Source organism: Takifugu flavidus, chromosome 2, assembly GCF_003711565.1.
Source record: "Takifugu flavidus isolate HTHZ2018 chromosome 2, ASM371156v2, whole genome shotgun sequence".
NCBI classification, from domain to species: Eukaryota; Metazoa; Chordata; class Actinopteri; order Tetraodontiformes; family Tetraodontidae; genus Takifugu; species Takifugu flavidus.
Window position 1 is genome coordinate 14,663,115 of NC_079521.1, and position 15,750 is coordinate 14,678,864.

The following is a 15,750-nucleotide window of genomic DNA, read 5'->3' on the forward strand; positions in this document are numbered from 1 at the left end:
TAAGTAGAGTCGGGCTGAGTAAGTGCAAAAAAGCGGCACTCTATTCAGCATTCCCACCGAGGGCCTAGGACTGACCAAGCAGACAGCAAACCAATTGAGACAAATGGGACAAACATATTGGAGTGCTATACTACACTCTGGCCTCGCTGTTGCTTTTTAGACAGTATTCATTTCTGCAAGACGGTGCTTGTCCCAGTCTGTCTGCCTGCGCCTTTACAAGTGTCTGAGGTGAGCGTGGCAAAAGAGGGACAAATTGTACTCTCACACATCATTGGACAACGTTTTCTTTTGGAAACAAGAGTGCAGATCTGTGATATATCCCTTTCAGAGTGTGACACATGCGTTTGTCTCCTGCTGTCAAAAAGAAAAAGAGTCATAATAATCTGTCTCTGTGTATGAGTAAAGGATGTCACGGTACCAGGACCTAATCACCCTCTTCCAATTTCCAAAACTAGAGACCTGAGCCTGCTGGAATAGGCTATTATTACCAGCTGATCCGGGTGACATCACTAGTGTAAAATGTAATATTTTTAGCAATGAATGATACCGTCTTGTGACATCGGAGCCAGATTAGTTGCGGTTGGAATATAATGGAAGAAAATCTTTTTTCCACTCTCTCATGTCTCATGTCCAGAGTTTCGCCCAGCAGAAGAACTTTGGAGCTACCATGGAGAACGATGTGGAAACTGCCTCTATCTTTCCTCTGATGAGGAGCAGTATTTGCTGAATAGCTTCTTACCTGCTAGCCACTCTAGGTAGGCATGGCAAAGACTGAAAGAACAGAGATACTACCAAAAATAACTTACTGCAAGTTTTATTGAGCATTAATAACACCCTCTGTTGAGATCTACTCCCAAAGGCCCTTCCTAAAACGTCCTTAGATATCTTAGAAAGCCGTCTTTAAGAAAATGATAAAACCAATGAGACAAAGTGAAAGAATACTTAAGAAAGTAACCAAAAAGGAGCAGGAACAAGGCAATAATTAGACATCATCGATTGACTAGTGGCCAAAGAGCAATTTTCAGTGATGAAATGTAATTAGCTGGTCCTACACATCTTCCAGGAGGTAACACACCAATCAATCAGCAGGCTTAAGTGAACTTAAAAAGCATCAGAATCCCCCGTCTAAATATGCTCTACTGTCTTCAAACTGCGCGCAAGAGGTTGGGTCAGACACAGAAGTGCCTCTCGCCCCGGTGCATTAGAGGCACACAAATGGACGATTTTAGATTGAGATCGATTCTGAGAGCACAATCTGCTGTACAGGGGTAACCGCCGAGGCTGTGGTATTTAATGCCTGCTTACTTTTGAAACTCAGCACAATCAGATTAGGCAGCAGATTTGCAGTAGATGAACATACCAACAGAGTTGATGCTGATTAGACACATTTCTGCAAGTGACTCCTGGAATGACTGGACGCGACACAATGCTATTAATTGCAGCAGCAGCCTTCTCTGCATATATTTACACCTTTGTATGCGCGAGATGCCTTCCATCGCATTCTGGCTATGGTGCATGAGGGCAGTGAGGACATCCTTTCTAAGGATGCTGCAAGTTTCAGACAGATCTTCTCTGTCACGCATCTGTAATCAAATCAATTACAATCAAACACAACCTCATCCTAACCTTCAGTTGGCATCATTGCGACCTCTTTCAAGTGTCAACAATCGGACGCACGCAAAAAATATAGGGTAGAGATTGATACTTTAACGTGAAATGATGGGGCATATTTATGCATGGTAGCTTCTTAACTACCACATGGTTGTTTTTTTTGGTTTGTTTTTTGAAAAGCACAGGGGAAACCCAAATCTAAAACAGGCTACATGCTAATCCCACAGAGTTAGATTTGAGATTATCCCTCTGTGCATCTATTAGTGTGGCCAAGGCTTTAGAATAACATCATAACTATTTTTCACAGTGCATGGTGGGATACATTTAGGGTACCATACAGGGTCACAGCAATCCTCACCGATCATTTGGACACCCCAACAAAATGGAAAACGCACTATGAAGTGCACTAAATAGGACAAAGCGGCTGATTTTGGACACGATTAGGCAGTAGCAGCTGAATTTTGTGCATGATGATTTCAGACCTTGAATGACTGGCGTAAAATGAGTCACTTTTCTTCCGAAGCACATCCGTGATTGGAATAAACCGTCAAACTTGATGCAGACACTGTGCATTACATCAGGTAAAAGCTCTTAAATAGTTAAAACTCAAATTGTGTTGAGACTTGGAAAATGCTTGACCACAGCAAAGACTTCATTTTTGTAACGTCGTTTTTACCCGCATTTAAAAATAAAGGCCAGAGGATTTACGCAGGTGAAATAAATGTGAATGCCAGTTCAACATAAAAACAGTCATGTTAATAGTGAGGCAACGCTAATCATCTATTGCTTCGTAGCACGCATAAAATTGCTCCAAATCATCTGCTTATAAGTCAGTGTATTGGATCACTGCAGAAGCAGTGTGACCTCTCTATGGACTATTAATTCGCTATCAGCAAAGATACAATATTCACAATAAATAAAATGTAACAGATCACATTTCTTGCCAAGTTGACCATGCTGTGCTTTTAGCGATGCCTGTTGGGAGCAAAAACACACCCTAACAATGCAATTTGTGTGTGTGTGCGTATCTGGTCTGTCTCAATAACACATCCTAGAGTAAGAAAATACAAAATAGTGGACTTGTTGTTCACACTAGTAACTGAGGAGGGAGATCGGTGAAAATCTGAAGAAGGAACGAGCACCAGGAGGGCTGAGCTGTTGCGCTCGCATGTCTTTATCAAGAAGAGCAGACAAAAACTCTACTTCAAAGCTGATTTTCCATAACCTGCGCAATTGCTACTAATTTATTATTCCTTTTGAATGTGAGTCTGAGAAACCAAAGACGTAATTTTCTCCTCTGACTACAAATGACTTCTTTGCTCTCACTTCTTGGGGAGTTTTCTTCAGTCAAAGTGGGGTTGCTACAATTGCCTTTTCAGCTGTGTATGAAAGAAAGCCCATCACGCAGTGCTATTTTTTTTTCCAGCTGCCTTTGTGGAGCATATTTTCTAATAATGTTTGCCATTTAATTCTTGTAAAGTAATTATTAGTAAGGAGCATGAAAAGAACATTTTAGGATATTAAAAATAAATACTAACAACCCCCCTCCCAGATACACACACAAAATTACAGATGAAGTGATGTTAAAATGTGCTCTTGAGGCTGACATTATTGAAAAAAACTAAAGAGTAAAAACTTGAATCATTTTTATTCTAATAACCCATCTCACAGTCAATCTAAAATAAAACCCCACTAAAAATAGGAGTGATGGATAAACTCAAAACAGACGCTGGAAAAAGAAATATAACTCAGATTTTTTCCAACAAATCCAAAAACATACGGTGGAGTATGCAGGGTTTTTGTGTTTTTTTTTAATCTCTCGTGAATGTAACTGAATCATTAAACGGCTCTTGTTGAATCATGATCGTCTTTAAAAAAAATATATATATAAAATAAAAAGATAAATTGAAATAATAGTGACCCAACATCCCCCTGGGTGCAGATTGCACTAATCCGCCACCTTGGAAACATAACTGAACCTCGATATCATGGATTAACACTCATTTCTGGCTATTTGAAATTAATTTGACTGTGACCCATTTACCCAAATTTTGGGATACAAAACAGTATTTTCTCTTGCCTTTTCTTTTCTTATCAATAAGGACAGTTTGAACATGCTTGTCTCCTTGGTTTGCCTTTTAATTAAAATCAATATAATCACATATTGGCTTCGGTCCAATGTGACTCAACTGGGAGTAAAGATTTTGTGCTTGTAGTTTTGGAGCGCGGTATTGTAATGCTGCCTGTCTTGAGGTTTTGTGCTTGCTGAAATTTGCTCATCAATCAGCAAAACAGGTTTCTTGGTACCTGGCATCATCTCTGACCTCTCATTATTACAACCCAAAACTCTGAAAGTGCTCATCAACAAGCAAGCACAAATATAGCACACATAGTGCATGGAAAATATTTCTTTACTACATTCCCTACACAGTAAACGTCTAATAGTGGGAATTCTAGGAAGGGTCGGATTTTCTGGTTAAAACGGCACACCCCCTAACAATATGTAGGAGCAAAGGTAGTCATAGATTTATTTAGTCGGTGCAGAAGATGTGTGTTCTTCACAGATCATGAAAACACACAGTTAACACAAAGTAATGGGTTTAGCTGCCTGCCTCTAAATTGAGCAAAGCAGTTTTCAGGTAGTCGAAAGTGCACTTTCACGGTACTTTTAAGACTATTGTTGCATTTCAGAGGCCATGTCAAAATGGGAGACAGAATTCAAGGGGTTCGCAGGGGCTCTGTAGAATGCAAGAGTATGCAGGTTAGCTAGATTGAAAGCTTGTAAACAGAAACATTAAAGAGCAATTTATTTCATTTGGATTGATCGAACAAGAGCAGTTCCGTAGTTCAAAGGGTTTTAAGCTATTTCCCATAAGCCCAGCACTCGGCCCAGCCAGACACATACACACACACACACCTGTGTTCTCCCCTTCTGCTTCTCGGAGCACACATAGAGCAGATGGACTGTGCCTTTCAAGGTGACCTAAGTATCTACTGTAGGTGCACTGAGCCTGAGGTAAATGAGCAAAACTGGGGCTGAAAACAAAAGAAAGACAGAAAATACTGCTCAAGTTCCTAAAATAAAAAGACCTGACTCCTTATTATCAATAAGCTGTTGTCATAGTATTGGGCACTGGTTCTTCTCGGTTTCTTTTAAGTGCATTGAGGGAGCACTAAGCATCTCTGCAAGCAGCTTTGGTATTAATCAGCGTTCTAGAGGAGAAACAACCGCATATAATCTCATGCTCTAAACCCAGTTGACCTTCCCTTCAAATGCACGGATACCTCATAGATGCTTTCAAAGACGTGGCCCTGAGCCTCCGCGCTTTGCTAATTTTTCCTCCCCTCCCTTGCTCTCCCACCCCTGTTGTCTATCTGATTAGTTCCTTTCATAACTGCACCCATTCGCTTGGGAATACATCGACTCAGCATGTCAATGTGACCTTAAACAGGATGCATTTTAGACAATGTGTGTGGGGACGGGGGCCGTTTTAGCCCATCAATCGTGGAAGAGGAGAGGAGAGCGGGGCCGAACGCGCAGGTTCCATCCATCATCGAAACAGTATCGAGAGTGTCTCAATAGCAACTTCTGTTCAGTTATCATTGAGACGACGCTTTCATCTCAGTACTTCATTTATTAAGAGCGCGTGCAGATCAATATGGCAGGCATACACGCTCTGTACTGTTGACAAGATAATCTCATCATTATGAATTTGGCTTGTGTCGTCACTAACATGAGCAATTGCGACGCTTATCTGGGAGGACAAGAGCAGCAAGAAAGTGTGTTTGCAAAAGGGAGGAGGAGCAAGCAGAAGGCACAGAGCTAGAGCGCCGCTGCTTTTAAAACAACGCTCAGGGTGACAGATAATGAAATACAGTATTTCAGTACTAAACAGAGTAGGAATAAATGAGAAATAGAGCAAACCAGCAATTGATCTGAATGCTGAAGTCTCCCAAATGATTTCTCTCTAAGACCTAAACCCAGTGAGGAGCCTGCCGGGTATGTCTGTGTATCACAATAGGAAAAGTTAAAACCAGCCAATACACTGTTCCCAATACACCATTAGCACTCAGCAATGCCGCCGCCACCCTGTTGAGATGACAGTGAAACATTTAAAAGTAGATCCCGTGCACGCTAGAACTTAGAGGGGTCTTTTGTTCAGGTGGCATTTAAGAGTGCCAACTAATTCACCTCTGCTGCAACGAATCCACAGCAGAACAATGTGACTGTCAATTCCCTTCACACACAAACTAGGCTTTAGGCATCATGTCGGGGTTCTAAAGAAGCTCCCGATGTATGTTTGCCAAAACAGAGTGGCGAGCGGGACAGCGTCGGGCATGACTCAGATGCACAAATGGAGGGATTATGCAGAAGATTTTGAAGGCTAAGTGACTGTTATAGACTCCAGTGGTGGTGAAATTGCTGTACTTTTTTTAAAAAACAAAAACAAATTGTGTTTGCGTTACTCACGGGGCAACCGAAGGAGAACCAAACCGTATAAGCTGTAGACAAGGAGGGGGGGGGCCAGTGAGGGAAAATCATTTTTTCTTACAATAATGAGCCTGGAGGTGAGAACAGACACACATAAGTCTTCCTCAGAGTTGCCGCATGCTTCTCCGACAGTACATGCCTGGGGGCCACGTTGTGGGGAAACGCGAAGGAAATAAAGCACTCTGTTTGGAACAGTGGCAATTTGATTTACATCTTGTCAGACAGACAGACAGACAGACAGACAGACAGACAGACAGACAGACAGACAGATAGACAGATAGACAGATAGACAGATAGACAGATAGACAGATAGATATGACATTCAACACCCAACACTTGGGGGGAATGGCCCCATACAGGGACGTCCATTCCAATCACGGGGAAGAAAAGCTAGCTATCCAGAGCACAGCTGGTGGTAACGCAGGTGCCTGCGTGTGTACATGTGTTCATGCATGCACACATGCACACAAAGAGCAGATGAATCCAACATTCCTCCACTGTGAAGGTTGGGATTTGTTCTCATTTTGCATGACCGCCATGAAAGGGTGGCTCGCAATATTTTTGCCTAAAATCAAACCAGAAACCTCTCTGGGGCGTGAACAGGGATCTTCTTTTCCTCCAGTAAAATGGCGTGCACCAGAGCAGGCGGTTTTCTGTCAGACTTTTCTTCTAGTATTTTCCATGTTGATGAGGGTTAGTAAAAATGACTGATTCACAATAGTTGTGATAGTGCGCCACGAAAAAAAAACATAAAACGGCTGCACCGTAGAATAAGCCGCAGTGTTTAAAGTGTAGGAATAAAGTAGTGGCTTATAGTCCAGAAATTAAGGTACATACTTCTGCCGTAAATTCTACGATACAGGAGACTTTTTTTCTCGCTAAAGTTGTTTAAAGAAATTGAAAAATTCTTCAGCAAAAATGTGTTTAAGGGTTTTCAGAGAAGTGGCAAACAAAGAGAAGAGTAAAACTGCTACTATGACCGTGATTTCCACCATTTATCAGAGGCGGGGAGGGCAAGTAAATACTCGCATTTAGTTGTAAATAATCAAATTTTGTGGTGGTATTTATTTCGGTTTGAAAATAATCCTGTGTTCTGCCCTCTTGTTGACACAAATCTGCACCCAGAACGCTCTGATGTTTATCGTGACATCCTATGCTTCCCTCTGATTTGTAAAACCCTATTATTTATTAATGAAAGCGGATGCAAATATAGCTGTCATTTTATGTACTGCACTACAGAGCAACCTTCACCTTCAAGACAGTCAAACGGCACTTCACTGACACAAGCACGTCTACAAATCCAAATCAAGTCATACCAAACAATAAACAGAACATTCACAACAACCTCCAAAGGTAATATAAATTAAATGTAGGCTTGTTTATTGAGACTATTTGATGTTTTTCCCCATAGCAACATTCTGCAGTCTGAAGATGCTTATTCTTTGTTTTATCCATCATATAAGCTTAGGGGAGATGAAGAAAAAGAAAGTTACGTATTAATAATTCAGAATTTCAACACATTGTACAGTAGCGGCCTCTTTATTTAAGGAGCTCTGAAGCTTACACCCAAAGGCAAGCTGGTGATATTTTGTTTCTTTTTTAAAATTGTTTTATACAAAATCTCAAATGAAATAAATTTAGCCATGTAGACTGAATTACTAAAGCAGCAGGACAGAAATGCACAAATGACTTCTTGAACTGTCTCGCAGTTCTGCAAATGACTGTTTCTGCATTTAGCTGCCGAGATGCTCAACCCTGTCTGCAGTCAGATTTCAGCGCCAGCAAGTTTACCGGATGTGTTCCTCGGAAAGCTTCAGAGCAGAGCAGTTATCTAAAGATGAAGGGACTGGGAGGGAAATGAAATAAGGTGTATTTTTCTATTCATTGCACGAGTGGCTACTGAAGTGTGGGAGCACTTTCAATACAGTAGAGCACAGAGGATTTGATAAAACATTTTTTTTGGGGGGGGGGGGGGGATTTGAAAAAATAAACAAAAAACAGGCCAAGTGTGGTTACATGCACAATGTGCGTCAATGTTGGGATGGATTGGGAGTAACTGCCAATTAAAATCTTGAAAGCACTATAAAAGATATGGACACACAAACACATGTACAAAAAAACAAAGTCAACTTAAATTATGCAGCTCGTTCTTTAAAGCAAACATTTTAAGCATCTGCTCCAGATACATTGTTGGCATGCATATCATTAGCCTAACCTAAACAGATCACAGGGGTGAAAATTTGATCACACACACACACACACACACACACACACACCTTTTGAACACCTTTCCTGATTAGAGCTGTTCAGAACTGTGACTAAAGTCTTTTATTATAATTAGAGTGTTTGGTGGTAAATTTAGCAGCAAACTTTGGAGGGAGGGAAATATTCACCGTTTTTTTTTAATTGTGTCTGACACTAATGAAGAAAAGAGAGCAAGAGAAAAGGGACAAGTCAAGTCTGCAGAGGTAACAGCCCGTTTCTCTTCATGACACTTCATCTAAATTCCAGAACCTAAAAGGCAGAATGTCGCCCCCTAAAGGTGATTATTGTTGCCTTTCAGATCCCCTTTTTCTACCATCCCCCCTGCATCTTCTTAAGAGAGGTGGTCTCCTACGATTTGGGATTTTTGGTATTGAGGGCAGCATTTATAAAAAAAAAGAGAAAACAAACGCAACTGAGACGGCTGTGAACCAGTTTGTGGGCTACAGCTGGCACAGCTAGCGTAATGAGGGATGAAATTCTTGAACATATTCCTCACAGGCTCACTTTTTGGAGCGACTTACTGAAATCCCTTCTTCCTGAGCATTGAGAAATTTTGCAGCAGATTGGTTTTAACCTTGATTCCACACTAAGTAATTCCGTTCAACGCCTTAAGTGGAATTAGGCATCATCATCCATCTCCTTATCCCAGGAATTCTCTTTAGCATTGAAAAGAAGCTCTCCAATGGGCTGGGTGCTGGCATGGTGGCGACAATAATAAGGCCAAAAGAGCTCTGCTAATATGCTCATATTATTCCTGCTCCTAGTCAGAGTTCATGCCCAGCCTGTCTGCCAGTGCACCACTATAAAATATCATTAGGCCAACAGTAGAGTGCAGAGAGACTCAGAGCTACAGTCAGTTACAGTAGCTCCAGTAGGTGGACATGAAGACGCTGCTTGCCTATTTTATCTGGCTCTGTTTTTTTGTTTTTAATTTAGCTTCTGCTTACACAAACAGTACAGTGACAGATGGACTGAGAGACTTTGAGATCAATGGTGTGGCAATTCCGTCTTTGTTTCCTTACATTTTGCCCATAGCCCTCTCTGACTCAGGTTACAGGTCTGTCCACAGGAACGCAGAGAGGAAGCAGAAGCTTAAAGGAGTACAGAAAGTGATACGCTTCTGTACAGTTTCTGAAGAAACTTAATGCCTTGGGCCATCTCCCTCCACACAGGTCTCTGTTGAATAATACAATAGAGCACCCTGCACTCCTATTGCAAGTAAACAAAACACCAAGGAATGTGTTCCCATTTCCTTTTGGACATTACCAAGTGCACAAAAAGGAAGTGTAACGACGTCAGACCCTCCACAATTATCGGCCCTTCATTAGTAAAGACGCAGGCTGCAGAACGGAGCAGCAATTATTTTGTTCCACTGATTAGGAACCTGTAAACGGCGTTTGCATTGACCCTTGCACCGTGCAGCTGGCTCATAATAGGAGCAAGGCAGAGGCTGGGGGCAGGAACAACACGACACAGAGTGGCCATTTTTCCTGGTGGGAACATGTCACGTCTGATCACATTCATCATCACGTCCATGTCGACTGCAAATGCTGCGACTGGAAAACGGCATTCGAGAATGTGATCCATTCGTTTGAATGATGACCTTCAATTTTACAACTCAGTAAGGTCAAAGCTAATAATAATCAAGTAAATGATAAAATTATTCGATGAGGATTTATCATTTATATGAGCTAGTAGTTATTTAAAGCACTTTATTTTGTAACAATAGTAATAATGACAAATGGCATTAACACTGCCCATAGTCAGCATCATTGTGTCTCGCTGTCGTCAACAATCCCTAATCCATGTCTGAAACGACAGACTTTTAATGGGCTTAAGGGCCAATGACACAGAAATTATCACGTTAGAAGCTTATACATCCAAATTAGTCCGCATAAAGACACGTAACTGTGAGACTAAGTACAATCTTGCTAATCTCTGGGAATTAATCAATATGGCTCTGTAAATGTGCAGTTACAAAAATGTTAGACATGGAATGCAGAAAAGACCAAGGATGCCTTCACTCTGATATTTCATACTTGGGTAAAATTTCCCATTACAGGTATAACATTTTTAATAAATTTGTATTAGATAATCTTTTAAAAATATTTAGGTCTGCAACAAGCCAATCTCATAATTCCAAAAGATTGATTTGACAGTGATTGATCACTTGATTGATAAAAAATGTGCATATCCAAACTGATTTCAAAAGCTTCGTTGTGACACATTCGAGGCACAAATGATTTGTGTTGATGTTACGGGCTCTGTTATATTAGAACACCAGGATGACTGTTTAATCCCTCTAATGTGCCACCCTCCCTCCCTCCCTCTCCCTCTCCCCTTCCCTCCCTTCGTCTCTCTCTTTGCTCCTAGAGTCTTTGTCTCTGACTGCTTTATCTTCCTTTTCTTTCATTTCCACAAAACAAGGGCAAATGTCGATACAGGAACTGTTAGCTTTTAGAGAGTTGTGATGTGAAAATGGTGGCAGAACAGTGACGGAGAAGAGTGCAATTTCCCTTACCTGTATGATGGACATGCGGTTAGTAGGTGTGTCTGTAGTGCTGGTGACTGGGCCTGTGAAGCTGGTGTGGCATCCCACGTGGCTTTGAGGCACGCTGATGTTATTGGTAGTGGGCTTTAGGTACATGACCTCTGACCTTGGTGAGCTGAGTGGCAGGCGTGTCTGGTAGTCAAAGTACATAGGAGAGGTGGCCAAGGAAGGACTGCTTACCACATTCATCACATTCATGGCATCGCGCTCCTCCACCTCGCTCTGCACCAGCATGATGTCGTTCTTGTTAATCTTCTTCTTCTTGCCTTTTCCCAGCTGCGGGTGCGAGTACTCAGCAATTCGACAATTATAGGTACGGATTTCCTTGTTTTCCCGCTTGCACTTTATCGCTATGGTCACCATAGCAGCCAGAAGCATAATAGATATGATGCTTAAAGTCACAATGAGCGGGAGAGACATGTCCCAGTTCTGACTGTCCTTCATGTGAGGCAGTCCATCAGGGGGACGCCCATCGGATGCCTTGACGATGAGCCTGGCAGAAGCAATGAGTGTTGGCTTGCCGTGGTCCGAAACACGAATGATCAGCTCCACGTTGGGGTTAACGTCGTCCCAGAATGGGTGGGCTGTCCGCACCTCCCCAGTCACTGGATCAATCTCGAAAAGATGCTCCTCGTTACCTTCTGAGATTTCGTAGCTCAGCCTCCCACTTTCACCGTAATCGTTGTCCACGGCCCTCACTGTCGTGACAATGTAGCCAACGCCAACATTACGTGGCACGTGGATTTCAGCCGTGTCATTCAGCAAAATGGGTAGAACTATGACAGGGATGTTGTCATTGACATCTAGAATGCTGATCCGCACCGTTGTGTTGCTCTCCAGGTGAGGAGATCCAGCATCTTTAGCAAGGATCTTAAAGTCGAAGTACTTTATTTGTTCGTAGTTGAACGATCGGACGGCATAGATGGCACCATTGGCAGCGTTCACATTAACATAGGTGTTGACATCACCCCCGCTCACGTTGGAGTTGATTATACTGTAGTACACCGTGCCATTCTGGCCAAGGTCTGGGTCATGTGCCAGAACTGATCCAAGATACTCCCCTGGGATGTTATTCTCGGGTATCTGAAGAAGGTAGACTGACTTGGTGAAGCGTGGAACATTATCATTCTCATCCAGAATTTTAACAGTAAAGGATTTGGTGGAATTTAAAGGAGGGTTGCCATTGTCTTTGGCCACGATGGTGACATTGTACTCATCTTGGACCTCTCTATCCAAGGGCCTGTCTGTCACTACAGTGTAGAAGTTGTCGTAGTTCTCCTCCAGTTTAAATGGAACATTACCGAGGACTCTACACTGAAGCTGCCCGTTTCTTCCAGAGTCCTTGTCTGTGACGCGGACCAATGCAATGACCGTGCCCGGAGGTGCTGCCTCACTAATGGCTCCTTGTCTCACAGACACAAAGCCTATAGAGGGCAAGTTGTCATTTCTGTCAACGACTTTGACTGTGACTTTACAATGGCCTGGGATTGAATTGGGACCTAGATCTTTTGCTTGGACATCGATTTCAATAACTGGGCTCTCTTCATAGTCGATTTCACCCTGAATTTTTATGACACCCGTTCTTGAGTCTATAGAGAAGAGTTCCCGGATTCTCTCAGGGGCATAGCCACTGAAAGAATAGACTACTTGTCCATTGTTGCCCTCATCTGGATCAGTAGCATTTAAATCAATCAGAACTTTGCCAGGAGGTGAATTTTCAGGAATTTCCACTACATACGAAGGTTGATCAAACAATGGGCTGTTGTCATTGGAATCAATAACTTTAACATTTATCTGCATGGTACCTGACCTGGGGTACTCTCCCCCATCAGTAGCTGACAATATAAGAGTGTGATGGCTTCGTTCTTCTCGGTCCAGCGGTCGCTGAATAACTAATTCTGGAAATTTACTCCCGTCCCCGCGGGATTTCACCTCCAAGGAAAAAAGATTGTAGTCATCGCGTGTTATTTGATAGGTTTTCAGACCATTTTCCCCAGCATCTGGGTCATGTGCACTGGTCAGGGGGAAGCGTGTTCCTGGCACTGCATTTTCAGAAATGTCAATATCAATCTGGTCCGAGGGAAAAGTAGGCGAGTTGTCGTTGATGTCCTGAATATCTATTTTGATCATGCAGATTTCCTTGTCATTGGCGAACACCTCCATAGAGAGCTGGCACTTGGGGTTCCTCTTACACAGCATTTCCCTGTCGATACGCTGCTTCGTGAACAACAGTCCGCTTTGTGGGTCCACGTCGATTAGATGCGGAGCAGAGTTCTCCAGCACCCTGAAGTTGGTTTTTTTACCCTGACCTCCCGGTCCGATCTGCTCAGGTCCTAGTCTGGCATCTTTGGCAATGTTCCCAATCACTGTCCCTGGACCTTGCTCCTCCGGGACAGAGTAATTCAAGTTTTTTAATGTCAGGGCATGAGCCCACAGGAGAAAGAAAAAGAAAATAGAAAGATACATCCCCACTCAGTAAAGGCTGCTGTCGTGTGTCGTATTTACTCTTCCTTTGACCTGTTGATATTTTCTTCAAATGTAGTATTTCTATTCCTCTGGATTAAATAAAGAGTCCTGTTCATCATGTGAGGCCCTAGCATTCGTCTTTTTTCCCCTTCCCCCTTTGGATTGTCTTTGCTCCACGTCTCTCTTCCTCTTCCTCTCCCGGCAATCTGTGGTGCTGAACGCCTAATTTATATTCAGCTGAGTGCCCGGACTCATCTGAGCAATAATCGCGATCAAGCCTCCAAACAGAATACTCATTGTAAGTGTTCAGTCCTATCACCTAGGAAGGAATAGAGAGAACAGGATACATGTGTTACCATGCATATGTAGTAGAGACTCTTGCACATAAAATTATAGATTACGGCAATGTTACCAGTAAGACATCAAATCCACCAGTGCGGCATAAATGAAACGGCTTATGTGTAATTCATCTGCACTGGACAGCATGTCAGTAAGTTAACCTTGAAAAGACACCCCCAGCAGCTCCAATATGAATCTCCCTGCCGGTGTGGTTACGTCGATTACTGTGTAGTTAAAATCTAACATTCATTTTCAGACAAGATCTGACTCTAAAGCCTATTTAACCATCCTGAGAATGTTGACTGAAAACGCAATAGGGTAACTTTAGTATCAGGGCAACGCTGCAGTCACACAACTGAAAACGACCTATTGTTGCGGCTATTTGAATAAGTGTAAAAATGAGCCTCTTACACGCATTAACCAATCCGCATAATCCGGATATTCACAATAAGCCTTATAAAATTCGGAAATGAGCTGCCAACATCTCAGTGCTGCCGCGTAATTCTCCCTGCCTCCGCTGATGCTCTCCCCGCAACATTCAGCGGTCCACAAAAGAGACTGTTGCGTTCAAAGACACAACTGACAATCTGAGCTTCACGCCAGAAAAGAGGAAAGGAAAGATTTTGGATAACTTACTCGAAGAAACTGTTGCAATAGTCCAAAAAACCTCCAACGGCCAAAGTGGAAACGCTCAGTTCCACGCGCGTCCAGGGAGACTTTCCGTCCCCCGGTGCGCTTCGGGAGCCGTCCGCAGGTTATCTCTCTCCTTTCTGCTGGAGAAAAAGCTGCAAGATTCAAATGCACACGCAGACTACAGTGCAGAGCAGTGGAAACTGAAAAAAAAAAAGTGCTCCAGAAAAGTATGACTGTAATGTCAATGAGCTGAAGTCCTCCGCTGCCTGATTAGGATGCAACGGCTTGCGTTCTGCCTGCAGTGAGTCACCGCGCGTCAGGAGAGAAAACTGTTGGCAGAGAACTCAGTGATGAGAAAACAATTCCCGGCGTGCTGCGAAATATATCCGATGTGGATACTTAATATGGGATTAATGCTTTCCCCTCCAGTCCGACGCTGCGCTGAGTGACGGATGCCCGGCGTGGCATTTTTGTCCTTGTCCGCCGTCCGAGTCAAAGTCCTCGGATATGAAGAAGCAGAGACAGCCACGCAGAAGGCGGTCGGGTCAGCGTCTCACACACAATCCAAAACAAAGTGTCTCTAAAGCAGTCAGATCGGTACTTTTGTCTCTTCGACAAATACGCACAGCGGTTGTTTGGTATTATCAGCACGTCCAACGATCCGGTGCGCACTGTGGGCTTTCTCTCACTGACTGAACTCCGGACACCGCATGGTGCATTAAACATTGTCGCTACTCCTCCGGCAGCCAATGATTTTGAAGAGGTGGGGAGAGAAGGAGGGATTCAAAAGGCGCGTCGGGTGCAGACTACAAATGATTGGTGGCTCCGAGTTCACCGGTGGCGCATCTGTGTTTTTTCAAATATCACACTTCATTGTTGTTTACAATAAAGGGAAGCGTGCGTTGGGCGGACCGCGCCTCCCGGCTGGAGGGTGGGCTGCACTTTTCAGTTAGGTCATCCGTCAAAAACACGCACACACAGAGACAATGCACACACACAGACGCACACACACACACACACACACAAACCCGACAGCATCATTTGAAATTGGCGTAGGTGGAATTTCAATAGAATCATCCGAAATTAAAGATTGTTTTTTTGGCCTTTCGGGAGTGCATGGAAATGTAATCAGGGCAACGGTGCATGTTGATTCTGACGTGGAGAGGGCAGAGATTTGGTTGCACCGCATGATTTTAGGGACCACGTGGAAAATCGATCACCTTTGGGCTTGACCTGATTTTTTACGAGGCAAAGTGAACATGATTTATAAATAATACAGTTTATGGAAGGAATATCAGCTTTTTTTAATCTCTGAAAAGCCTCAAACATGTCATCACTTCCATAAAAGCCCATGTTTCACTGTAATATCAGAAAACAGCATATCTGATCATGG

General features: G+C 43.0%; 1 protein-coding gene across 4 annotated transcripts in view; it reads right to left on the reverse strand.

Moving 5' to 3' along the window:
- pcdh17 (protocadherin 17) overlaps nucleotides 1-15,060 on the reverse strand; it is a 46,691-nt gene extending 31,631 nt beyond the window's left edge. For 2 of the 4 annotated variants that reach the window (XM_057019296.1, XM_057019287.1), the window contains exons 1-2: nucleotides 14,361-15,060; nucleotides 11,100-13,704 (exon numbers count right to left, since the gene is read on the reverse strand). In XM_057019296.1, coding sequence (XP_056875276.1) covers nucleotides 11,100-13,385 — 2,286 coding nt within the window. In that variant the 5' untranslated portion in view covers nucleotides 13,386-13,704; nucleotides 14,361-15,060. Of the gene's footprint in view, nucleotides 1-10,889; nucleotides 13,705-14,360 lie in introns of all 4 variants that reach the window. The other 2 variants (XM_057019281.1, XM_057019271.1) reach the window with 1 other exon arrangement.
- Between the last annotated feature and the right edge of the window lie 690 nt (nucleotides 15,061-15,750).